Consider the following 27,938-nt stretch of genomic DNA (forward strand, 5'->3'; position numbering starts at 1 on the left):
ACATGAAGCTGTCTCTTGTGTGTTTTCTAACTGGACAGTTTAATGAGTGCCACCTCTAATACCCACAAACCAATAACACAACAAATTATATCCGTGTCAGCCAGTCGTTCACACACCTGTTAACTTAATTTTAGTATCTACATCAGCCGATGTTTGCTCACCTGTTAAAATATCAGGGATCATCTGATAACCATTGGACTTGCAAACTGACTAAATTTAAGTATCAAACGGTTTCCAAAAAAAAGCAGAAGGGCGATGATCGAGAATGTTTAGTATGATAACTTTTATTTTTGTAAACTCCTTGCAGTTTTTTTAATATTTCTTGTCAAACTTTTGTAAACACACAGCGGGGAGAAGGATTATTCCGAGATATTTGTATGCACGATGATTTAATTTAAATTATTAAGCCATCACATAACCATTTACCCGTGTATGCCAAATGTTCACCACAACTGTACACAACTATCTCTGATTTAAACATTGTAGCAAACATTTGAGACGCTTTGTAGTTTCTGTGAGGACAAGAGTAATGTAGGGGAGAGCACTCGCAGAGAGAAAATACTGAGCTTTGTACTGAGTTCAGGATTGCTTCAGATTGGGTTGCTATAGTTATTATCTCAAAACAAAACTTCCCACAATTTATCAGCATAATAATAACAGGCTTTCAATCGCCAAAGGTAAGACAGCACATACAATAAAGACAACACAACAACCAAATAAATAAATAATATACAAAACGCTTTCAGTGTCATCCAAGTAGTTAAATAAGAAATTAATAAATTTAACGATCATAAAATATTTCAGATTGAACAACGCATCAGTTTGATGAGCCAGGAATAAAAATGTCTATCTGACATGTTTACCAACACTGGGACGGGTGGTGGAGGGGTCGTTAGAAGCCCCCTTCCCATCAGCAAGTTTAATGGAAAGAAAGAGATGTAAAAGGCGAACTTTTGCGATACATGGACACGTTGATCAAGTGGTATCTACAGACAATAAATATCACACTTAAATAGCTATTTCTGTGAAGATTAGCACTGATAACATCCGGTGTGCCATGTCCTCCAGTTTTCAGTAACCAGTGTCCCACCTTCTGACACTGATACATGCAGCACAGGACAACACAGCAAGTGTCATGGCAAAGATATCCAAGTGACATAATGATATCTTCTGGTTTAACACATCAAACCATCCTCCATTACGATTCATCACACCAGAGTTTATCTCTGTTTCATATAAAAGTTCACCTCTGGTTTATCACATGAAGTGTGCGTCCCTGCAGACTTGAAATAAAATGTTTATCTCTGAATGTTTGTCACAAAATTGTTCATCACCACAGGTTGGACATAATTGTGCCTCCCTGTCATCGTCTAGCGCGGGGAGAGAACCGAGGTCTTGGGATGCGATAAGGGCTGTCATCGCTCAGCCAGGCCCTGTCACAAGATGGGGACAAAAGCAGTTATCACTTGAGGAGCACATCGATAATTTGCATTTATCTTTTTGTCCGTCTTGCTACGAGCTGTGCCAGTTCATCTGCATTTTTTTTAAATCCACATACTTAAGAAAACAACTTCAGAATTCATATCACTTGGAGATGAACATTGAAGATTCACGACTAGTTTCTCCTGTCGGGGCAGACATTATTGTCAAGACCCAGGGTGGAAAAGCTACCTGCAGATTGTGAGGCTAACAAAATACTCATATTTTTAATGTCTGGGGATTTTTCCAGCCAGGTCCTGAAACCTCGGACCAGTAATCCTCCTGGAGACTGTATGTGTAAGACAGTGACTCACCCAGTCACGTGGGTTCTGCTTGACTTGGACTCGTGCAGTCCTCTCGACGACTCCTCGTGCTTCACAGAGTTCACGCGGTTGGGTCGTCTGAGGAAGTACCTGGCCAGAAAAACAGCGCCCACCACCAGGAGGATCAAAGCCACACCGCCGCCCACGCCAAAGCCGATGTAGTAATCCTCCGCCCGGAACTCGGCCGTCTGGTTAGACTGCGCAGGCTCACCTGAGAAAGATGAATGATTAGAGGTTCATACTTCCTCTGTTTCTTCCAACTTGCAATCAGTCGTCCATCACTCAGCTTTACCTTTCAACTTTGTCTGTCTTCCTGTCTGTGTGAACATGTCAGTCTCTCTGTCACCATGTCTGTAGCTGGATCCTGTCTGCCCGTCTGGTTGAGGACGTCAGTCCGGGTACAAAGTGAGTGTAGAGATTAGTTGATGTTTGAGAGGATGTCATGTCACATTGCTTCACCTCCACCCCGATCTCGGCTACAAAAGAGGTAAAGAAGGGGAGATTATTACCGAGCAGCAGCACTAGGGTGGACAAGTCATTTTCCGATGTTTGTGTGAGTTGTTGCCGTCATCATCGATGATGTACTAGATGTCGGCAACTCAGCTACTGTAGTGGAAAGTAAAACTGCCTCTCGGAAAAGTGTGGGATGGGTATGTAAAATTCAGTAATGTACTACCCCTCGGTCACCTACCCGTTAGAGCAGAAGTTGTGATCGCTGCTGATGTCGCTGGAGAGCTCGCTGTAGATGGAGTTGCTGGAGATGTTACAGTTGCCTTCTCTGATGTTGCAGCATCTGTAGCTGTTGATGTTGTTGTTGGTTTTGCTGTTGCTGCCGTTGAAGTCTCAGTCCTCTCTGAATATGTTATGCTTGCCTCCGTTGGCGTGGAGGTCACTGCAGGTGTTGTCTCTGTAGAGGTAGAGGTCACTGCAGGTGTTGTCACTGTTGACGGGGATGTCACTGCAGTTGTCGTCACTGTTGACGTGGATGTCACTGCAGTTGTCGTCTCTGTTGACGTGGATGTCACTGCAGTTGTCGTCTCTGTTGACGTGGATGTCACTGCAGTTGTCGTCTCTGTTGACGTGGAGGTGACTGCAGGTGTCGTCTCTGTAGAGGTAGAGGTCACTGGTGATGTCATTGTTGTGGGATCGGTAGAAGTAATAGTCGTAACCGCTGTTGTTGTGATGAGAGATGGAACAACAATGTCCTGATCAACCCTGTCAACACAAATACTTTGTATCACAGTACTTTTACTTTCTCTGGGTTTTTTTCCCTCTCGACACCTTAACAACCATATTTATATATACACGCACAGACAATATAATTATATATGTATATAACCTAGTGGTGGGGGCTGTGACGTGACAACAACAAACTTCCAACACTCTAACAAAGCCAGGAACAGTCAGCAGGTGTGTGACCCTTGAACCCACGGGTTTGTACAATGGCCGTGACTGCGGGTCATCGTCGGAGGAGCTCAAGTTCAGAGGCTGACTCTTGCACTTCTCTCATCCGCCGCACTTGTGTTCTGTGTCGTTGTTTGGTTGGTTGGTTGGTTGGTTGGTTGGTTGGTTGGTTGGTTGGTTGGTTGGTTGGTTGGTTGGTTGGTTGGTTGGTTGGTTGGTTGGTTGGTTGGTGGTTGGTTGGTTGGTTAGGAAAGTGCTTCAACCTTGCGGCGATTTCGCACCATGGAGTGGGGGATAGGGAGGGGGAGGAGACCAGAGTACCCGGAGGAAGCCCCCGACGCCCGGACCTGCGAAAGGGTGTCACTGCATTCTGTGTTTGTCGTCTCATGTCTGCCCCTACCTTCCTCTCATAAGGATAAGCGATGATTCTTGGACCTTTGACCCCGCCAGTCATTGCCGAGCCCTGTATGTGATGCCCCCGCAGGTCCCACACTTGCGTTTCCAGCGCCGATTGTAAGAGCAAAGCCGCCAGTAAATAACAACAAACGTGGGCCTTCCGACCCTCTACATATATATATATAGATATACACACTAATGGAGAAGAATGAGGGTGTTCGGTTTCTTTTTATTCTACAGTTAACAACGGACTTAAAAACGCGAAACGAGGTAAAAAAACACGAAAGAAAAAACTACAGAGGAATGAAAGCATGAAAAACCAAAGAATTAAAAAAGTTGTAATAAATGTGACACCTGAAGAAGAAGTAAAGTAAGGAATGTCACACCTGAACAAGAAGAAGCCTGGCTGACCAACGTTGGTCCGATTTGGGAGGTTGAACAGCGCCTCGCTCTTGGACTCCGGCAAGACGTAGGACTGCTGGGAATTACCTTTGTTGAAGCCCACCTGTCAGTGCACACAGTTCAGAGAGCAGTGTCATCCTCACAGGACAACATGTACACCGTCTAGTGTCACACACAATACACACAACAGCATGAGCACAAAAATACACAACATTGTGTAAACCGTGTCCACAGCACCGTGACAATGTTTGTATACAGCACTGTACTCTACCTGTACTTTACCTGTACTCTACCGGTAATTTACCTGTACTCTGACTGTACTCTACCTGTACTCTACCTTACTTTACCTGTACTTTACCTGTACTTTACCTGTACTCTACCTGTACTCTACCTGTACGATGATTAGCAAGATCCCTCTAGCGATTAACAGTAACATTGACACAGTCACGACGATCTGACTGTCACGGTTCATGGCGGCAGGTAACATGATGAAAGTACACCCTTCGCTCACCTGTCCCACTAGTTAAGACATCACCACGACCCTCGTTAACAACCCAAAGATGTTTGAAAGTTTACCATCGATACCAAGTGCATCCTGTGTTTGTGTGAGGCAGGTGAGTTGTGTAAACACTACCGACAGTGGTGAGCAGGACGAACTCGACACAAACCTCTTATTGAATGAATAAACATTTCTATATTCATATGAAAAACATTTCTAGAGACAAGTGACTAGGAATGAGGGAGGACAGTCTGTTACTTGAGCTCGGATGCTGGTAGACCCGATGGCGTCCATGACCCAGCTGATGAGAGAGAACTCCATCATCACCACTGAGGTCACACCATTGGTGGCTACTGTCAGCTGCATGGTGTTGCCCTGCAGGATGTCAACAAACTGTGTACAAACTGTGTACAAACTTTATGAAAGGTATTTTTAATCTGTTAACATCTCTAGAATTAGCATTTCAGTTGTTAACCCTTTATGATGTCTTTTTCTCAGTGTTAAAAGTTCACAAACTACATTTTTCATTCTTAAAAACTAAATTATAGTGAATCTCTGCTAAATTCCCTTTTAGGATGGAGGTTTACCTGGGTAGTGGTGTTTGCCGGACTGTGGACCTGTACCCATGAGGCCACGAGCACCCAGGTGGGCACAAAGGTGCCGCTGTCACCCAGGTCATACCTGCGGGTGATGTTGTGTACACCCTGAACACCAGGCACAGCGGTCAGACTTACAGGTTTCATCAGCGACATTAAATTACTACTTAGCATAAACTTTACAACACCTGATGACAATGTTATCTACAAGACTTCTGCTTTCTTTTATTATGTTTTCTGTAGATGGAACACTGATATGAAAGCGAAGCTAGCGACCAACAACCATAGTAATGCAGGTAATAATATGGTAACACAGCTAATCACATAAGATCTCTTGTCGCTGTTTCTAGAGAGGGATTCATGACTTGTTGCTCTAGGGTAGAATCATGTAGTATATAGCAGGACCGGGTGGATCGTACTCATACCTGTGTGTTGGATAACCTGCACTGTGTCCCTAAGTCTTAGGTAGCGCTGGACTCTCTGTCTCACTTGTAAATCTCACATTGTGTTGACAATGCTTACCTCAAGTGTCAGTGGTCATTGTCTCACCTGTAAGTGTAAGTGTAAGTGTCAGTGTCAGTGGTCATTGTCTCACCTGTAAGTGTAAGTGTCAGTGGTCATTGTCTCACCTGTACGTGTAAGTGTCAGTGGTCATTGTCTTACCTGTAAGTGTAAGTGTGAGTGTTCATTGTCTCACCTGTAAGTGTAAGTGTCAGTGGTCATTGTCTCACCTGTAAGTGTCAGTGTCAGTGGTCATTGTCTCACCTGTAAGTGTAAGTGTCAGTGGTCATTGTCTCACCTGTACGTGTAAGTGTCAGTGGTCATTGTCTCACCTGTAAGTGTCAGTGTCAGTGGTCATTGTCTCACCTGTAAGTGTAAGTGTCAGTGGTCATTGTCTCACCTGTACGTGTCAGTGTCAGTGGTCATTGTCTCACCTGTAAGTGTCAGTGTCAGTGGTCATTGTCTCACCTGTAAGTGTAAGTGTCAGTGGTCATTGTCTCACCTGTAAGTGTCAGTGTCAGTGGTCATTGTCTCACCTGTAAGTGTAAGTGTCAGTGGTCATTGTCTTACCTGTAAGTGTAAGTGTCAGTGGTCATTGTCTCACCTGTACGTGTCAGTGTCAGTGGTCATTGTCTCACCTGTAAGTGTAAGTGTCAGTGGTCATTGTTTCACCTGTAAGTGTAAGTGTCAGTGGTCATTGTCTCACCTGTAAGTGTCAGTGTCAGTGGTCATTGTCTCACCTGTAAGTGTAAGTGTCAGTGGTCATTGTCTCACCTCTATGTCGGAGGCAGCGCTAGACACTCGGTGCCAAACTCGTCCATCAGCACGAGGAGCGATGTCACACCCGAAGATGCAGATGGCTGGGTAGCTGTTAGGGAAGGCGTTGCCCAGGCTGAAGACAGTTCCGTTGCCCGTGAAGGAAATAAATCCGTCGTTGTTTACCTGAAAATCGGAAAATTCTCTCCATTGTTTATTTAAACGACAACCGAGCGACTACAACAACGGGACTCAGTGAGACAACAGTCAGTCAGGACAGTTGTTGACCAACAAACTAACAGCACAGTGCTAATGATCTCACACACCTTGATTTGTTGACAAAATAGTTTTTTGTTTACAAATTTATCACTTCTGCTTGAACATGACTTTGTGTAGTCGTCGCTATCACAGAAAGTACATCTACGATGTGGTGAAGATGTCAGATGTCAGTGCAACCCTCAAAACCTGCATCTCTCGACATCCCCTCCACCCTGGCCTTCAAACTGAAACACCTTTGATTCGTGTTAATGCTAATTTTAGCATAACTAAACTAATTTAGCACGACTGGAGTAATTTCAGCATGACTAAGTAATTTTAACACAATGTTGCAAGTGCCTTCCTGGTGATTTTTGTTTCAAAGACAAGTAACGCAAACAAAATAAAGTTTACCGTTCTTTCCATCTCTCCTGCTACCTAACGAGAGCTACAGAGAAAACTGTTTTATTCACTGAAGACAAAGACATTATCCGTAAAACACATTTCCAGCATCACACTTCCTACAGGACTGTTCTTTAGGGTAGCTTGGAGGGAAGCCGACACCATGGTGACCAGTGGAAGAAGACCTGAACACAAAGGTGTGGACATGTCCTGTGAATTATCTCCCCAAAACAGGCATGAGTGGCCTCCCTTGTCACCTGCCTTGGCTCCCCATGTCAACCCAACCTCCCAACAACCAGTCCAGGGAAGACCCACTGACTTTTTCTACAGGATGCAGGTCTGGAATCAGCGACCTGAGCAGTCGAGCTCACCTACCCACGTGTGGATCATCACGCTTGTGTTGTTGTGGAGGTTGTTGCTGTTGCTCTAGAAAGAAGACACGAACTTTTTCTTGAATTGATTGACTGCTATTTCTGAGAGTAGTGATAACTGTTTGTTTTGTTTATGTTGTTTTTTGATTGGTTTTTTTTTCGAACGTGCATAGCAACACAAACACCTAAGGTCGCTAATTCTAGCCACCCCGACACCAGACACACTCTTTCACCAAGATGGTTATCGCCCTGTGTGGCGTGGTGGGTAACAAAAGGAGGGCTTGGAGTGGGGTAGATCGAGGGATTTGTAGGTGTATGCTAATGTGATATTTATGCCTGTGCTAAGACTTAAGGCCGACAGCCTGTCACCGTTACGGCGTCGTCGTCGTCATACCCCACTGATGCTTTTCTTTGTGAAAAAAATATCCACCCGGAGGTGTATCATCTTTAAAAATCACACCTGCTGTTGAAAAATGTAGTGGGCAGTAAGGGACGGAGTTTTGACCAAAGAATCTCTCCTGACTAAAGGTCGTAGTTAGTAGGTCAAATGTCAGCGAATGTTTGACCTAGTTAGGTCACGTTCTGTGTCAAGGTCCCAGGAAACCAATGTTTCTGGACATAATTTTGATGAGAATACTAACTCCAGACTTGTTTACTAATCCATTACCAATAAATTTGCCAACACAGAGGAACTTGGTTGGCTGGTTGGCCAGCTGGCTGCTCGTTTAACGAAATTTGATAAATCAGAAATAAGGGAGTTTAACTTTAAACTCAAGGAAACTAAAAATAGAGAATACGTATGTGAAGGCAAAATGTGATGCCTGTGTCACGTGATAACCAAGTATTGGGTCTCACACTTTGTCTAGTCCTTAGGCAGCCTCCTTATAAAGTTGTTAAGTGGATTAAGGTTCTCTTACTCTCAGACCCCGCGTACACACCCTTGAGAATGAAGCTTGACTTTCGCTGAAAAATATTGACTACAAGCGACAACACTAACCCTTCACCTCCCTCTCACATATACAGATAGATATAACTCCCCCTCCTACCTACAAGAGAAGAAAAGCTATGCTCGAGAGACCCTGGCCCGTGAAGAGAATATCACTTACAATCTCTCTAACCATCTGTCTGTGAATTCAAAGGCAAGGCCAGAATTATGCGGCATCGCATCAGGCTTTTGTGAGTGAAGAAGGTGAACGTGTCACTTATTTCAATTTGCAGTTATTCTGCGGATGAAATACGAGCCTCGCTCCTGTAATTAGATGCAAACGTGCGCGCGCTGGCGGGAGGCACTCAGGCAGAATTATGTCTGACACATTTTCCACTCAATGGGCAGAGCAGGCAGTTAGCGGCATCCACACACACCAACAGTCAATGCGATTGTCACCGTGAAATATTCGCCCCGGACCCGCCTTCGCCGAACTTATTGACTGTGAAATGTCTGCTCCTTTATCACTAATGTTTGCATGTGAAGAACCCATTTCAGCCTTTAGTAGGCAGGCGCTTCAGACTCTAAACACCAGGTACAGGAGCTTAAACGCATGATCTTGCCACAGAAAAGACATTCTCACCTGCACAGGTGTACAACTACGTGTTCAACAGTATAACAACACGCGTTCACGCAAACATACAGACAAACGCATGAATGTAAAATGGAGATACAGGAGAGGAAGGGAGTCCTGGTGTCTGTTCTGTGTTTTATTTTCTTTGCTGGCTTTTATCCTGACTATTTCTCTGAACTTTTCTTCCCCGACATCCCAGTCGAACAACTCTTCGTGTGATGACCACGTCTGAACTGTTCTTGTCACCAGAGCAACATATGGTTACAGGAATTTTAATTATTGTGCCGAGAAACAGCCAAACCTCTTCCTGTCCATGTCTGTACCTACCTACCATTGGATCCTTTAAGGTTCATTGAAAACACATCTGTCATGACCATTACAACGATCCTCACAATGTTTGTCCATCTTCTCACCCTTTCTTTCCCTTTGTTCGTCTGTCGACTGTTCGTCCTTCTGCTCGTCTTTCTTTGCAGATTCACGAAACTCTTCAACCTTTCTGTTTGTCACCCAGTTCCTCTTTGTGTCTCTTATTTGAGTTTTATGAGTTGTGAGTGCTTTTATCTTTCCATCCTTCCTATGCAGTACTTGACTCTTTTGTATCTGGAGTAATGAAAGCTTGGTCCTTCATCAGCCTGAGTATGTGCTGCATAAATCACTCGTTTATTATAATTACTCCATCGGCTTGCAGTTATTTTGAGAAAGTATTGTTGACTATATTTACCAGGCTAATTTGGTATTGTTCGCTAATACACACAAGCAAATACCTGCAAGTGTAAACATATGGATGGATGACATCCCACACGTCTCGGAATTAACATTCAAGATATCACACACACACACACACAGAGTGACAACTGATGATTAAAGACAAAATATTCTCGCAGCTTCTGTCAAAAATTAAATTTCCTTAGTCCTTTGGCTCTGTCATAGCTACCCTATTAATTAATTAAAGTCATTAATTTGATTCTTGTTTTCCGTTCAGACATTTTCTTTAAAATCTTTTTAAGCCATGAATAATTATTTGATCATGTGTGTATTGTCACGCTTCGTATTTTTTAATTCATGTATTTGTATTACTGTATTTGTTATACTATTTTCATTTTATTTATTGGTATAACATTTTATGTTTATTTATATTTATTTACTTTTGCTTATTTAGTTTGTCACTATTAATAATTCTATTATATATATATATATGATTTAATTAATTGAATCTTTACGTGGACTAATCATCATGTGACTAGGTTTAATTTTATTATTTTAATTTAGAGTTTCAAGACATTGGGAATATTAATATATTAATGTCATTTATTAAATTAATATTATGTCATTAATAAAATGTCATTTATTTGTGACGGTTCATTTTGTTTCATCTTTCACAATTTTCTTAAAGAATATCTTAGTACATCTCACTAAACAAGATCATAATCCTTCAATAATTAGCTGCATTCGCAGACAATACAAATCATATCTCTTATCTTCTTATCAACTTCTTTTCTTTCCTTTTTATAATTTGTTTGTTCATTCATTCCTGTCTCTTTACGGCGTCCTCTGTGTGTGTGTGTGTGTGTGTGTGTGTGTGTGTGTGTGTGTGTGTGTGTGTGTGTGTGTGTGTGTGTGTGTGTGTTTATATTGTTTTTTGTTTTGGATTGTATTTTATGGATGTTTTAGCTTTTGTCTATTTTGACCAGAGCAAACTATCCAGAAAATAAAAGATCCTTACCTAAAGTGAAAAGCACAGACATACCTGGCTGCCAAGTCGAGCGAATCCCGCAGCCCATAAATTATTGCAGACACCCCATAAATCCTACCATACAGCCATCATCTCACAGACGACCAGACAAGTGCTTACGAACATCAACGATTTCTGTAAAACCTGTTTTAAACATAATACACTACTAATACATAAATTATAATAAATTACTCATAAATTATTCATGTCACTGAGCATTTTGACGCTCAAAACATCGTCTTCATACAAAAAAAATCATTAAAATTGTCGACTGTTTCCAAGCTTTTGGATGGTGTGTTCTCGGGTGGACAAGCTTACCAACTCACTACTGCAATGGAAAGATGGCTGCTGTCCACACGGCGACATAAAATGGATGTTTTCACAATACTGAGCCTCAGAGAGACCAATGTGTCGCCTGCTACTGACTGGACCAACGCCTGCTGTCAGTCCTCTTGTCCACCAATGTGTTCTGTTCATATGTCTACACAGAGGACCAATGTGTCTCTCAGTAAACATCGTCATCGAGGACCCAGCTGTTCCCTAAGAACTGTGACATAGTGTGGACATAGAGACCTTCCAGATGTTGTCACGTGATCAATCGAACCTGTCACTTGTCGACAGAAACTAATTCCTCACCGCGGGACCCTTCAGTTCCGATAGTCTGTACAATAGACAAGCTTCCAGCATGGTTGCTCAACGAAATATTTACTGAGTTGTGATTCACCGATTAGCAGTACTCGACTGTTGATTCATTTTTAACCCAATTATTCATGGATTGACCCAGAGACCATTTAAATCCATCTGCTACAACACAGATGTATTGTGAGTCAGATGGTGGGAGAAGTGCACGCCGAGGGCTTGGATGGTCGAGGACCGAGCAGTCATCGCCTTACTGACCAAGGCAGCTGATGAAGCAGTCACCGCCATGCTAAGCCAAATCCACTCTAATAAAATAATGAACAGCATATTAATTATGTAGATTGAATATTTTGGGATCAGTTTAACTGTTTCTGAAATAAACTCAAATATTATATGCATTCTTCGGATCACATTGGTTAGCCGAGATATTTGTAATTACTTGCTACATTACATAAAAGGAAAGGTCTCCCCAAACTCCCTACCAGTGAAGAAGGCCGACTGTTTGCGCTTGTGAAGTATGGCAGCCATCAAGCTGGATACCAGTTTATTATAGGTTTTGTTATCATCACTTTTAGGCACATCTTTTTTATGACTGGGTTTTTGCACCACGGACAATCTAGTACACAATTTGCTGTATGGAAACAGTCTGATGTACCATTTGCGGGTTATGAACAACAACACAAGCAGTGGCTACAGTCGGTTCCTCACCATTGCCTACACGTTGATGACTTCATAGCCTGAGCTAGTCTTCAAGTTAGTGTACGTGTCTGAAATATTTCTTTATTAGCTTCAATGTCCCAGGCTGTCATTGCAGGAACATCCCTCGTGAGGTTAATGTTGGGTAGCTCAGACTTCTCGGGTATCGGCAGTAAAAACAGTTTGTCCTTCGTTTTCCGCTCGTCGATGCGTGGCTGGACAAAGACTCGACTGCTCGGCTGTCATACGAGCAGAGAATTTAGTGCCAGTGTTCGTGACAACACCACATAGACCATCCAGGCCTGGTTTCCAGACCCTTTATACATCACAAAAAAGTGCCGCTGTTGCCATCCCATACACAAGTACAACAAACAGAGGACACCAAACAGTCTTTCTTCTTTCTCACTCCCCAGTCCTGTTGAATTTCAATCCGCAGAAAGCTGATCTCACAAACATGAATTGGAGATAGCTAGCGAGTGGTTAGTGCAAGTCTGAGTGGCAATAATCTGGATTGTAGCACACGCCCTGTAGCCTGCATCTGGACAAACCTTCTGAGGGAAGAATGAGGACTTGTTTCCCCTCTACCTGGCAACGGGACCATGACAGATCGTAAATTGTTTTTCTGCGGTGTTCTTGAATGAGAAATCTTCAGTCAGCCATTATTTTGGAATGATAAGCGGTTTGATCTCATGCCAGGACAGGGAATTCTCAAATCGTTGACTCGGAAACAAAATATTTCCAGGTGAAAAAAAACACCCAAGCTAGTTTAGTTAATTTTTCACAGCCAAAATATTTGTAAGGTGAGAAAAGCAATGATCATTTTGGAGACACATTTTCCAGTGCCGTGTGTTTAAAAATGTGACATTTAAGCGGACAAGAAGATGGTCCTATCAAGGGGCTGAGTGTGTAAGACAGTGACCCTACACACGTATGAGCGGTCGGGTGTGCGCACACCTTCTGGGGCCTTACCCTCAGGATAATTGTCAACACTTTCAAAGCACACCTGTCTCAAGTGTTCTATGATCTTGTTGAAGCTATTCAATTGTTTCCCCCATGCAGGTATCCATTTCCATCTCCCAGTCTCTCTCGCTCGCTGGAGGAGGATATTAGTTGTGGTGACACCTGAGTGTCAAACGGTAATCTCCATCTTGGTATAATATGTCTGCGGTATGTAAGATTTATGTTTTGCCGATACACAGGTGTTTTTATTTCGCCTGTTGTAGTCTTGTGACTAGTAAAGAGCAGTGGGCGGCACCAAGAAACAGGAGAAGGTCTTTACACTCGGTTTATTGCCAGTCAGACATCGTCTACAAAAGCTTCTCAACGACCTTCCACTGCGGCCTTTGACACACAACCTTTGCCTTAATAACGGCTTCATTTACCTGTCCCTGCTTAGTTGATGAGACTAACAGGTGTAAATACATTTAGAAACTTCGATGTATTACATAAAGATACGAAGTGAGTTTCCTTTTTTTATCTAAAGATTGAAGATTTGAGGGAACAGTTTGTAGCTCTTTAGTGTCGTCAACCTTCAATTATTTGTCTATTAAATAATAGATAACTGGACGAGTCTAACAATGTCAGCGAGCTGGTGAACATGTCAGTGTACACATCTGAAAAATATATTTTGTTTACCAGTGTTTTGGTATAATAATAATAATAATAATAATAATAATAATAATAATAATAATAATAATAATAATAATAATAATAATAATAATAATAATAATAATAATAATAAACAACAAAATAGAAAAAATACGTCTGTAGTTAATCTTTCTGCATTAAATTTGCTTAATACCTCTTATTTACAATATTAACATGTTCAGGGAGACAAATAAACTCATTCAAACAAATAAACAACAAATCCAACTACTAAAGCAAGATGTGCCCCGGACTTACAAAGTGACATTGCTGTGAATTCTGGAAACTGATCGCCACTGGCAAAGACCAAGCTATACCTTGATGCTACAGCTACAACTACAACTACAACTACAACTACAACTACAACTACAACTACAACTACAACTACAACTACAACTACAACTACAACTACTAGTCTGGACAGCATGACAGACGGTAGGTACCCGGGGTGAGGGCTATACCCTGGATGCCCTGTGTCAGTAGCTACAGACTGTCGGTGTACACCTGTACACGTGAGGCTGAGGGTAAGACACCTGATGGAGGTGTGAGCCGCTACTTGGCGGCAATGACAAGACTGGAGCCCAAGAAACACAGGATGACCACTCTACTGTCCTTGACACATTGAGCCACTCCCAGACTGGCGGCCATGACAGGCAAGTCCCTGACTTCCATTTCTCCGTCTAATGTTTAGAGGTCGTTAGCTGTGCGACCTTTTTCCTTTCTTCACCAACTTCCCATAGAAAATAAACCTTTATATTTTCTCATTTCAACTATACTGTTCCGATCATATGAATCATATAATAATATATATTACAATAATCAATGGCTGACTGGAGAAAGTACAAGTACTAAAACACAATTTTGTTCATCATTATGTGGCCTTAAAACTTCAATCATCGTTTATAATTCTTGTCTTTTTCTCCAATTCGATAGAATACCTCGGTCATAGTGTTACACAATCCAAAGCCCAAGTTTTAAAAGCGACAAAATTATTTGTCAACAAACTATAACACGCTTGGTGTGTTTGGAACTTTCAGTATTTCGGGTTTTTTCTTTTTTTTCTTTTTAGTTCTTTTTTTGTTTTTGTTTTTGTTGTTTGTTTTTTTAAGAGGGTACATTGCTAAGAGTGCGTGTCAGCGTAGTGAAAAATAAATTAAAATAAGAAAAAAAGAAAAAAAGAAAAATAAAGAAAGAAAAAACAAAAATAAATAAAGTTAAAGTTAAAAATAAATTCAGTTCGAGTGTTTTTTCGTTTCCCTAAAAATCTCAAACCTTTTATAAAATTCGAAAATCTAAAAACATTTAAAACACTTGGCTGTGCTCTTTCTGTCATAACTTCTGCTTCTATTTTCCCATCGGACAAGATTTCAAAAAAAAGAAAAGGCAGACAAAGTTGACAGAATGTGAAAGCTAGCGGTCAGTGTAACTAGCAATGTGTGTGTTTACATAATTATGATAAAGTGTGTACACCTGTGTTGTTTACTGTTTGATGTTGGATTATTGCAGTTTACACTATCATTGTTTGTATCCACAAAGTAATCCACCCAACATGGTTCCAGGTTCAAACCTCCAGCCACCAGATGCTCAATGTGATAAAAAGCAATTTCCTTGGTAGGTTTTATATTTCAATGTGGGATGTTGATTTACTTCTGACATTTGATGTTCATTTGACCTTTCATTTCACGAAGGTATGTCCACAACGAGGATATTCTTAGAAACACAATTTACTGACGAATCGATGTCGGAATAAAGAATGATTTAGAATTAATTGTTTTTAATCACTGTGTACTTTATTTTAGCATTTAAACATTTTGTTTGTCTTTCTCCGTAATTTCCCATCTTCAGTCTAATCACAAATTTTCTATTTTCAATTTAATAAAAGAAAGTCTATGGTTAATGTTGTCCACCTTCAAACTAATTCAGTCGTGAGTTACCGGCTTCCCAGACAATTATCAACCCAAGTAAAATCATTGAAGGAATGTTTATCTAGAAAACTTTATTTTCTTTAGAAATTGGAAGAACATAAGAAAGTTTGAGGAGAGAAATGAATTCCACATTGATTGTCCTTATGGAGAGACAGAGAGGGTGAGGGTGCGTTTGTACCTTTATTTTCTTTGTTTTATTTAATTCTTCTGTTTGTATTTGTTCATGTTGCTATTTTGTATTTTTTTCGTGTTCACCTTCCTACTTTTTGTTTTGTTTTGTTTTCGTTAGTCTGTTCGTTAAGAAACATTCACTTTATGAGCTTGACTCACAAATATTTAGTTTCATTAGTTGACATTCAAGCTGTGCGCCATAGTAGTGACAATTTTTTTCATGTAAGAAATTTCTTTACGGATATTTTAGGAATCGATGGAGAAATGTTGTTGTTAAAGAGTCGACATGAAACTCTACTTGCACACAGCAGGTTGTAGCAAACAAATATTGTTTGTAATGAAGTGTGGTGTGTGGAGGCAAGACCACTTACATACAGGTGGTTGTAGGTGTTGTTGTAGAAGACCAGGGCGGGGCTGACACTCAGAGGTCCACTGGAGGCCGTGGTTGATGAGGGGTTGGCAGTGTCCCCCGCTGAGGTGCCGTACGGAAAGAGAGTGGCGACAGGTGAGAGGACACAGGTGAGAACACACATCGCCATCAAACACTGCAGGTGCCAGTCCTTGTGTACAAACATCTTGATGACTGTTGCAGGTGTCCGTCCAGCCTCCTCTCGTCCCTCCGCACTCATCAGCCTCAGCGATGAAGTCGATGTCGATGTCGATGCAAATGTCTTCCTGTATCGTTTGTGGGTTTCCACGGACACTCGTCAGCGCCATGTACGAGTTGATGTCATGTTAGGAATAAATTACTCTGATTACCTGCAATCAATAAGCGAGCTGTCATTGGACTCCGGCAGGTACAACACATTCCACTACAGTTTGTAATACTGAGTGTTACTCTTCTAGAACTTTCCACTCCACTGCCAGAACTCAGAACATTAGTTAACTGAGTTCAAAGGTTTGTGGCTTGTCTTCTTTTTCTAGTAACAGTTTAAAGACTCGGCTTTATCGTCGCATGTTCGTGTTTTCCCGACACCTTATAGAAATGAAGATAATCTGAGTTAATCGCTGCATTCAGACAGTCGCTGTGGGCGAGAAAAACAGAATCACGGAGATAACATCGGTAATAAAGAAGACAGAGGCACTGAGGGACTGGAGGTGCACACCGACAGACTGTTTACAAGTCTTGTGTATCCTCTCTACCTGTGCCGCCCTTCGACGCGCAGTAAAATAGTTCTCGTGCTCACCTACACACGACACCTCACAGCTCAGGTGGTGCAGGTATTACTCCTCCTCTCCGACGCTTGGGTTTTTAAAAATTTTTTTTTCACCTGGTGGGAGGAAGGGTGTTTGGGGGGTGCAGGGGGAGGTTTGAGGGACTACGTGAGAGACCGGACTCGTCAAGCGAGGATAGTTATCACCTGAGCGGCATCTGGGAGCTGCTATGATGTGAAACCTCATCCACGCTGATAAGGTCTGACAAAGGCGACACGGGTGGGTGAGCGCGCAGGTCTACTGTACCCGTCTGTTGATGGTCTGGACAGGGTGGAGACACGAGAATAAAGACTTTCACGTTCACTCAGAGGCTGAGAGGTGAGGTCTGGGAACAAACCTCGCCAAGTCTCGGGTGAGGGACGGCGATTTGAGGGTAGAACAGTAAGATGAATAGAAGGTTTGATGCTCGGTCAATGGGGTGGATGTCAGAGAAATGAAAAAAGTTGAAAGAAGTCAAAACATGTTATTCACCTCATCAAGATAGCATGCCTGACATGTCTTTTCCAGTATTTGATCGTTTAGATATCTTTGCTAAGCTGAGATAAGTCCCACCGTGAGGTTTATTTCTTCAGTTGTGATGACTGGACTCCTTTTATGACTGGATTCCTGGAATAAAACTAGTTTTGTTGTCCGGCACGGAATTAGTCATAGCGACTGTAGAGTGGATTGTGTTGCAACAAAATAACTGTTAATATTGTTTAAAACGGTCTGGAAGATTCATGATCGGCATTGAAAATAATGTTTTGATGCTAAACAATAAAATTTCTTTTCTCGGTGATTTATTTATTTTATTTTTATTATTTTTATTTTATTTTTTTATTTTTTTTTTTGCAACAACAGGTGCTCAGGCTCAGCAAATGGCGATGACGTGTGAGAGGATGGGTCGCCGTAGCAAAAGCCTCCGCCTTCACCACCAAAACACAGAAAGTAGTTCCTCCACACGCCATTGGAGGCACAGATGTATTTTTTTCTCAAGTTGGTGATTTATTTGGACAAGACAGACCACAATTTACTGTTTTCTTTATGAATCACCCTGGTTTATCCTGCACCACAGACAGGTTGGATCTTGACAAGTATTTTGCCCGAGGTGCTGCACCCTCCATTCAAAGGCCGACACGCGCAGCACAGTAAACATCGAGTGTTTGTATTTGTTAACTGTAAGTTCCTCACATTAACACTCACTTTGACTCTTTACAAATGAAGGATTGGCAAGTTTAGAAAAATATTCTTCTTTGTCTTTTTATTTTTCCTTCCCAAAAGAAGTGTGCGCTACAATTCTAGGTAATCTCGGCGTGTTAATAGACTTTACAATTAGACACTTGGCTAGTTCCTTGTCTGGAGCTCAGCGACTGGGTGACAGCTTGGCGACAGAATATTTGTGAAAACAATGGTTGTTGTGAGGCGGAGTGATACACGCGGACTGGTCTGTCAGTCAGAGAGTCGCCATGAAGAACTAGCGTGTGAGGACTGGAGGACTGGAGGAAGGGTGCCACAGACACCCGGGGTAGGTGTGACTGGGCGGAAGTGAAGAGCAGTGTGACGCCCCCAGGTTGACTCGGGTACCCGCCGGCGTCAAGGTGCTTCCCAGATTATTCCACATCAGGGACCGCGACTGCACGAAAGGCGGGTGGGGAGCACAGTCAGCTGCCCACGTGATCTGGAGACAACCTCAGACGTCAGCGGGAGTGGTTCACTGAGCGCAGAAAGCCAGCCCCACAGTTCAACATTATTCCAGCCTGCTGACCCAGGGGCGGTTAATTCAGTGTAACAGTTTGTTGGGGCGATACACGTGCGTGGGTGTGAGAGAGAGTTAGAATATGACTGTTGGACTGCCATCCAGGTTCAATCTTCAAACATCAATAAACCTTCTCACCAGGAAAACAGGAGTTACATTCAATTGTGTCGATTTTTATCTCTCCTTTGCTCCCTCCCTTACTCTCTCTTTCTCTATTTCTTGCTTTTCATGAGTTTTCTCTCCTCACTCTCTTGTCTTTCTTCAAATAGGATTATAAATAAAGTGTTGACTATCCTAACCAATAATAAATGAAAAATATCCTTAAATAAACTAAACCATAGGTCTAGGATATAGCCACTCAACTATAACCTGAAGTATAGCCAACTCCTAGACACTGGGAACAAGAGCAAGCGACAACCAGGAAGAGTGTGCACCAGTAACAGTAAACAACACCAGTAACAGTAAACAACACCAGTAACAGTAAACAACACCAGCAACAGTAAACAACACCTCCAACAATAAACAGCACATGCACAAGCACCCATCCTCCTTCCACACCCCTTTTCCTCCATCCCACCCTCCTCCACAAACATGCCCACACAGTGTGAAATCACCTTTTGGTGGCAGTTTCCTCCCCACACCAACTACAGAAGGTTCTGAATGGGTAAACCACAGTCTCTGTGTTTAAGATGTTTGACAAATTTAGAAATCTTACAGACATCGACGGAGACACAACATGAAAGTAAAAACAGACTGTAATGATGTTTCTCCTGTACTTTTCGTTTTGCTGTTTTTCATCGACATGTCTCCAGGGGAGAAAAACAACTTGCACCCACCCTCGCCCCACCCTCTGGTAACCTTCAACATCTTGAGATAAAAATGAGAAATCACAGAAGTCTTGGGAAAATATAATAAACTTTTTCCGTTTCCGCAGCATCAAAAGAGACGAGGGAAATATTTTTTCACATGGCAGCTATAATTTTTTTAATCCTATTAGTTATTAAATATTAAACTAGATAAGACATAAGTATCATAAGCATAATCACCCACCCCACCCCCCATTTACCGTTGTCTTTCCTTCTGTATGGCGGGACCGCGCATGTAGCTCTGGTTATAATAATCTGGATTTTGACACAAATATTATTAACATCAAAACTACTCTGTAGTGTATTATCAGCTAATTGACATGTCTGAATAACATGAACAACCTTCGAGAATAATGAATTAAATAATGAAATGAATTAAACTTCATCATATGATGAGGGCCTAGCACTGACACCATCAGCCTGGACATTCGTTGTGAAGACAGGAGTTCTTTGCATTAAACAGTTTACAAAAGGCAATAAAACATTCTACAAATACAACAAGTCTTTACCTGGTTTCTTCAAGTCTGAAAGAAGGATTTCATGTTTGAAATATTAACCTGAAGCTGACAGAACTGTTTGCCGACACACAAGGTGTTACAATCACCGAGACCTGTAGGAAGGACAACGCAGGAAGACAGACATTATTTTAGCAAGCAGTTACATTTGTTTGGTGAAGATACCTAAAGTATGTGATTTACATGCTAACAGTGGGAACAGTTAGTGCATACAGCAAAACATATTATGGTAATAACAGCAACACAGTGATTCTGTAGTGACAAGGGACATAACTGCACAGATAAATAAACTAAATTTTAATTCCACTTATCACTTAGTTGGTGAAGTAATCAACGTTGGATGTTATATGTTGTAAAACATTCCCTGGAAAATCATTTTACTTGTGAGCTACGATTGAATGTGACCATGTAAGTGAATGTTGAATGTTATTCCACATCTGACCATCAACAAATCCGTTAACTGCACCGTGAATAATGTATGATAACTAAGCCTAAATTTTAATAATTCAAATAAAAGCCATCTTGACCATGGGAGAAAAGAAGACAAAAATTGTTCCTAATTTAAAATTATTTTTAAACAATCAACCAATAGCCACACCTACTTTATTGACATCATGTCTCCATTGTAAGACTGACTAACCAGCTCCTTCATCATCTGCCTTACAACTGTGTATGACTGCTTGTCTGCTTGTGGCATCTGTCTACAGGGCTGGCTGCCTTCCACTATTCATGTTGTTGGTTATTGTGAAGGAAGTCCTAAAACTACACACGATAGCCATTGCTAGTTGCACCTCATGGTTCTAAAGCTAATAATTTAACTCTGATCAAGAAACAGATTTAGAAACTGAAGTCTGGCTCCCATGCCATGAGGCAAAGTACAAAACACACACCAACCTCTGTGCTGACGGGGACGAACGTCTGGTTTAAACAGTTTTATCTTATTTCAAACAATTTCAGTTTTAAAAAGGTTGTAAAACACTGTGTGCTGTAACCTGTTTGTATAAAACTGTTTGTGAAAGATTGCAGTCCTCAAGGTGTCTACAGTCAAAATGTGCAACTGCATGGTACCAACCGTCCCACTATTACCTGGACCACCGGCTGCTCTCACAGTCATATTTATAAGCTGTTTGCCTTTCACCACAGGCTTTCACCATTCTAAATATCAATGGGTATGTCGTCTTCACAGTGAATGAGATTCACAACTGCTTTCTTCATTGAAGGAAATGACAGCCGCGTGATGGAACGAATGACAAGAGCAAAGACGTTTGGTAAAGCCATTGAACACTTGGTTAATAAAGGTTAGAGCTGACAATGGTGCAGGACCTTTGGTGAAAGCCACTGAACATTTTATTTAATAAAGGTTAGAGCGGACAATGGGGCAGGACCTGTCAAACGATTGCTGTCAGCCCCAACTCAAACATTTTCTCGTCTGTAGTTTATCTCATGTTCGTAAAATGCATCGTAAATATTCTCAAACCCTCGACACCGGCTTTTAGTAGCAGCACGATCGTGGGTGTTTACAGCTCCTTGATTGTTTCCTTTTTATGATTCCTTCTGACATGCAAGAAAGAAAAATTGTTATATGATTTGCTGTATATTTGTGTGATTCACTTCTGCTCAGGATCGGAAAATAACAGTGTACAGTCTGAAGGAGGAACAGAGAAAACACAATTCTTTTCAACGTGCAGGTAGAGCAGAACACTTGTCATCATGCAGGTGAAGGAAGACAATATTTGTCATTCTGACCTTATCCGTTTCTTTCTCTCTCTCTCATCCCTTAAACACTGCCGGCACGTTTTCGGCTACGTTTTTCTACTTTAGACGACAACAACAACAACAACAACAACAACAACATAAGAATAATAATTTGATTATTAGTCAAGCTTCATTGTACTCGGAATATGGTTATGAAAGAGAGAACAAAGGAAAGAATAATCAGGTCCACATACACATACATATACTACCTCTCTCCCTCGCATCCTGTCTTCCACACTCTGTCTATCACTGACACATTGAGTAGACATGACCAACATCACAGACTCCACCAACACACACGCCAGACACAACGACTACCGGTCCTGACACCAACCTGACGGACTTCAGCAGAGAAACTATATCATCTCTACGGAAAGTTCTGGAAAAGAAGCTTCACAAGATAATATTTTTAATGTTTTCAAAACAGGACAAGGGTCTGCCGTCAGATGGCGTCCAGTCTTTTAAATGGATTCTCATAGATATGTTGACAAACAAACAAAGCATGTGGCCAACAGCTCTTGGTCAAAGTCAAAGTTTTCCTTTCGATGACCGATCATCATTGTTTATCAGAAACATCTAGAGGTTGTACTGCAGGGGTTGTAATCTTCAAACTCGCCCCAAAATGTTTTATTGTAAAAACAATAACCAATGTCTAGCAACAACAAACTATTATCTATGTCTATCATATGCTACACTATATTGAAAGCAAGTTAATATGTATGTCTAATATATTATGTCTACACTGTTTACAACACATGTCTGTCTTTCTCATCTGTAAACCATGTGAAAAAACTCCATTGATTCACAGCTTATGGAACTAATCCTCTTCTTACTAAATAATAACTCGTCGAATTATTGAAATAATATTTCCATATATTGAATCAAACACTCTTCTTCTACCCGAGCTCCTTCGTGGTAAAAAGAGAACGCGATAAATGTTTTTAGGAGGATGAGAATCAATAATGAATTATCATTTCGGATTGTCATTGAAGTTCTCCCAAGAAATTACCATTCATCGACTTAATCGCGTTCATGGATTTAGATAATGAGTGAAAGAAGAGGATAATTAATGGAAGAAATACTAACAGGATATGATAACTAGTGAAAGGGGAACTAATAAGATTAGTTACTAAAAATAGTAAAGTAAATAATTACGAATTAATTATATTATAAATTATATTAATTTTGATTAATGAAATAATAAGACTAAATAATTCATAGAAAATATACTAGCGGGACTAAATAATTAATCAAGAAATTAAACCAAGAGTAAAACACTTTTGAGCAGAATTCGGTTTTCAGAAGAGCTTTTAAGTGAATAAAACTTGTAAAATTTGTCAAGGGGTTGGTGCTCAGACATCCCACAGCCCCTATTGTGGGTCTTTCCTGCAAACTGCTCACTGATGTGCTTAGCAAACTCGGACAAAGTTTGTGAAAACATGAGAAGCCAACTGTGGTCTGCATATCACCAACTTCTTCACTAGGACCAGGAATTTATAGAATTATTACAAGTTCTTTGAACAATTCCATCACACATTATCACAGCCTAGGCAGGTTCCATTCTCTGGTCTGTGCTAAGGTTTGGTATTTATCTAAATATTAAAAACAATCTTCATTAGGATGTGGTATCATCTAAAAATTACAAAATTCTTCATTATAAATGGATGTTTATCGTAGTATTACACAATTCTTTACGAGTAGCCGATATTTATTATTATATTTAAATGTATGTCATAAATATTAATTAAAAAAAATAATTTATTACAAAATTCTTCATGTTCTTATAATGTTTGATATGTCCCATTGGAAAAATTGTTAACTTGTATCACAGGTAGTACAGCAAATGAAATATGAAATAAGCCAACTTAGGAAATGCTTTTAACTTGAAGGTGTGTTAAGTCCGTAAGAACTGAAAATGAGTGTTTGTTGTCTTCTGGCTTTAGTCTTCATTTTGGAAGGTCCGAAGGTCCATAAGCACGAAGGTACAAAAGACTGCCACTTGCACTGTCTACACTCAGTATATGTATGTACCTCCTACAGTACCGCAAATACCCACCACAGTAAAAACAAAAGGGAAACAAAGAAATGAAATTGGTGATGTTGCAAACCAACTGGTCGCGACAGGCTTCTGTAACCATACAACACCTGTACACTGATACACACCTCTTGCACCTGGTGTCTGACTTGTCAACAAACACCAGACCGTCAATGTTGCGATGTTTCTAAGGTTACCCCAGCCCAGTGCTGTAGACGATGTAAGTAAACACAAATAAACTTCAAGCTAGGTCCCCAAACATGTTTTGTTGCCAGGTTTTTCTGTGATCATCCTCACATTTGGAGGTCCGAATTACTTTGCCGACTACCTCCAGTGAGTCGAACAGCGGGATAAACACTTGAGCACATCAAAGCAATCAAAGAGAAGAAAAGCGACACGAAAATCACAATCGTCAAAAGGATTAAGGAAAGGAGCGAAAGAAATAGAGGAATACGCAAATATAAATAAACCTTCGGGGTTAAAACCCTTGCATGCTATTGTTGCCAGCAGTTTTGTAATCATCCTCACCACTGGAGACTCGGGTACCCCCGCGGCAAACCGGAGTTAATCGAGTGTTTAGTGTCGTAATTCACGGACAACAACACAAAGTTGGTCGGGTGGCCATTGCTTCAGGTCTGTGCACAAGATACGACATTGTGAACTGCGGAAACTTTTTCTTCAAAAAAGTGATTTCATCCTTCTAGAAGTGTGAAACATGTCAGTGATTCGACTGTCAGTGATTCAACATTTCACTTGTCACACGCTGCATGTCCACTCCAGTCGCATCCATACTGTCATCTCACTTTACTTCTAACTGTGCAAATTGGACTGAGATGGTTCAACCCTTGTTATGTGCTGTTTGTGGGAGGTCTTCATGTTGAAGCAGTTGCCTTGTTCTCCTGCAGGTGCTTGGTACAGACGATGGAGGGCGAGTCTACCTGTCAAGTCAACCTGTGAAGTCTACCTGTGAATACCTGTCAAGAGTCTACCTGTCAAGTCTACCTGGCGTCAGACGCCGCTGACAACTTTAGTAGACCAGGTAGTAGCCTCACCTCCCCCTCTACCCTCCAGCTGTGAGTAGGACAATGAGTATCACTCACTCACTCACTCTACACCAGAAACTGGAGCCCCAGTGTTTTCAATGCTCGCGGATGGCGGCCCCTGGAGATAACCTGATATTGTCAGTTAAACTGTGGAGCTTATGTTTGTCGTCTGTGGTGACATCCAGAATCTGTCGCCGGACACAATGAATGAACTAGCGAAAAAGTCAGGCGTCGTGTTGCTAATGACTAGGACTCATTATCGTAAATATCGTGTTGCTAATGAGGAGTCCGTCTTAGACATTAGCACTCACGCACGCGCACATGATATACATACGAGGACATCAGAAAAGGGGGATGTCACCAGCTGTCAGATGGAAACACAGACATTGAACATGAGTGACAGAAAGATGGAGAGATAAGCACGTGTTCTGTCCTCTACTGAGTTTCATTTTTGTGTAAAGGCAAGGTGTGGAACCTGGCGGTAACTAAACACCTTTACCTGCTGTAAGGTAGTCGTCGTGTCACTTGTGTTTAGGAAAGGTCTCAGGTCTCAGGTCTCAGGTCTCAGTCTCTTCGCCCCTCGGGACACAATTCTTCGTGTGAGCCAGTCCCTCCAGAATTTGTCGCCTGTTTGTGACTCTGTGCCACTCACACACCTGATGTTTAATGTATACAGTGGGAGGGGGGGACACAATCTAAAACCGTGTCAAAATTTTAATATTTCTGAAATAAATTGTTCTTTTGCTCTGTCTCCGTTTCCTTCAACTTCGCTCTCTTTGGCCACTTGTCCCATTGAATCCTGACATGACATGACATGACATTGAATAAACAGTTGTTATCAACTACTTGGGAGCTACAAATGTTTATTCAGTTTGTGAGTAGCTTTACCGGGAGTGAACAGAAAGCTCTGTGTGATAATTTTTAATTATTCCATAACTAAATGTAAGCAGGACGATGTCCTACTGTGGTATATATACAAAACACAGCTCACCTGCAAGCAATGAAGGGAGCGGGGTGTGTCTACTGTTTCATGTTAAAAGGCAAACTGGCCAAACTCACCTTGTGTGAAGTCCAGCAGTGCTCTCCGGGCTGAAACACTCTCCCTACAAGAATATTTACAAATCCCATGGATTTCATGTATGTTTGTGGGAACTACTCCCCCTGACACCTTATCATCACATCACATCACATCACAATGATCCACGAAGGCAAATAATCGACGAAGTACAATGATCCTCCCCCTGAGTATATCCTGAACTGGAAATGCACTGAGAGGTGGATGTCTTCTCTATCACCTGGAGAATGTTTCACAGCTGAATGCAAACTTCACGCCTCACACCTGTCCTTTCACTCGGGACCAAGCTACTCACAAGGCGATGCATGTATCCCAGTAATAAATGTTGTGAACTGTTATTCAGAAAGTACTCAGTCCAAGTAAACATAAAATAAATCTTTTTTCTTCACAATAGCAATTACTTGACCAGTTTTGTAAGCTTGGTTAACTTTTTACAAATTTCCTTTAAAATCGACAACGTCCACGTATACAAAATTTATTATTGTCCAAGCCACAAAATAATACTAATGACTTTTCTACAAAGCAGGTATGAGCTTACCTTGAGAAGACAACAACAGACTGTCAGGGTTGCACACAGTCTACATCTTGTCCTCCACCTGTGTCTCTGAATTCCTTTAGCGCCCAGGTGTTTAAAGCATCGCGGGCAACTGTAGTCACCTGTTATTTACCCCATCCGGACTTCACATTCACTAGCTATCACATTGCACACCCACACACACACACTCACACACAGACACACACATACACACACACTGTCTCACACACACTCACACAGGTGGACTGACTGGGCGTGTGATAGTTCCCTAGTGTCAGGGTCTCAGAAGTGTTTTGACATCATAAGCGGCGCATCTTTAGTTTACAGTTCAAGTGTGTGTTTATCTCTTTTATTGTTGTTTACACAGATTTGTCTTACTTTCACACAGTTGTGATCTCGGTGACATCACAGTCTCAGTGAGCCACAACATCGCTTCACGAGCAGACGACAGCAGAATGCAGGTGATGCCAAGCTGTGGAGATAAACTAGTTTGTGTATGGGCTCTGTACTACATTGTCAGTAGATATGACAAGTGTTAGATGCTTTCTGAAAATGTGTGTAGATAGTAATAACTTGTGTGGATGTCACTTGCTGATGACAATGTACCCGCTCTACGGGCCGCAACACTCCAGGCTCGCTCACACCCGACACAGTCAGCGGTCACATCCACCCGCGGCAAGAAACAATGCCAGTCAACCCTTAGTAAACATATTCACGGTTTAAACGTGAATACAATTAAAAACTAAGGAAAATAAAACACCGATGGAAACGAAGGAAAATAAAACCTGTTACACATGCGTTATGCAGACAGACGAGACACCGACAGACACCAGCGTAAACACTGCAGCATCCGACAGCAGCCTCTACCTCAACATTTCAACATAGACGGGTACAACACACCCTGAATGTCATGTGAAGAAACAATTAAATGAAAGTAGCGATGGATGACAATGTCTGTATACTTTCTGTAATAAATATTATTCAAAGAAACAGTCAAATGAGATAAAAACTGGATGACAACCATGTGTCTATATTTTCTGAGTGCCACAAAGTCATTACAAAATATTTTTTACGGGAACCTGCAAAATGCAGCCAGCATGTCTAATTTATGTTGTACAAGTTAGACAGGCCTAACAAACAAGACATCTACTGAAAATAATTGTTTATTAATTGAAGTTGTTTATAGAGTTGTCATTTTGCAAAGTCAGTGTCATTTTTCACGTGCAGAGAACTTCAGTAGCATGTCTTGCAGGAACCGAATAAAATATGAATTAGTGTCAACAGCAGTTTGAGACAAAGTCAGGGTGTGTGTGGCATACTCACTCCCAGCTAAAATTGTAAACTTCATAAAAATATAAATTCCTTGAACCTATGCATTGCCGTATGATTTCAAACTCTGCCAGGACTATATGGT

The 27,938-nt window shown here is 41.3% G+C and overlaps 1 protein-coding gene across 3 annotated transcripts; it reads right to left on the reverse strand.

Moving 5' to 3' along the window:
- Positions 1 to 264: 264 nt before the first annotated feature.
- LOC112574474 (mucin-5AC-like) lies at positions 265 to 26,121 on the reverse strand. Of its 3 annotated transcripts, XM_025255571.1 has the most exons (10): positions 20,976 to 21,224; positions 20,076 to 20,176; positions 16,122 to 16,509; positions 6,375 to 6,542; positions 5,091 to 5,207; positions 4,762 to 4,878; positions 3,989 to 4,107; positions 2,494 to 3,017; positions 1,794 to 2,013; positions 265 to 1,433 (listed from the first exon to the last, which is right to left on the reverse strand). In XM_025255571.1, exons 3-10 carry the CDS (start codon positions 16,377 to 16,379, stop codon positions 1,364 to 1,366), a joined length of 1,593 nt encoding a protein of 530 aa, XP_025111356.1. In that variant the 5' UTR covers positions 16,380 to 16,509; positions 20,076 to 20,176; positions 20,976 to 21,224; the 3' UTR covers positions 265 to 1,363. The 3 variants fall into 3 exon arrangements, with proteins under 3 accessions (XP_025111356.1, XP_025111358.1, XP_025111359.1); XM_025255573.1 differs by lacking the exons at positions 20,076 to 20,176; positions 20,976 to 21,224 and adding an exon at positions 25,974 to 26,121; XM_025255574.1 differs by lacking the exons at positions 265 to 1,433; positions 1,794 to 2,013; positions 20,076 to 20,176; positions 20,976 to 21,224 and adding an exon at positions 2,036 to 2,278 and having other exon boundaries at positions 16,122 to 17,795.
- Positions 26,122 to 27,938: the final 1,817 nt, after the last annotated feature.

This window comes from Pomacea canaliculata, linkage group LG10, assembly GCF_003073045.1.
Source record: "Pomacea canaliculata isolate SZHN2017 linkage group LG10, ASM307304v1, whole genome shotgun sequence".
Lineage (NCBI taxonomy): Eukaryota > Metazoa > Mollusca > Gastropoda > Architaenioglossa > Ampullariidae > Pomacea > Pomacea canaliculata.

Coding starts and splice junctions, on each gene's coding strand:
- LOC112574474 (XM_025255573.1), bottom strand. CDS start 16,379: ATGAGTGCGGAGGGACGAGAGGAGGCTGGACGGACACCTGCAACAGTC. Junction 2,014..2,493: donor CACAACTTCTGCTCTAACGG/GTAGGTGACCGA, acceptor CATCTTTCTCAG/GTGAGCCTGCGCAGTCTAAC. Junction 1,434..1,793: donor AGCAGAACCCACGTGACTGG/GTGAGTCACTGT, acceptor ATCTTGTGACAG/GGCCTGGCTGAGCGATGACA.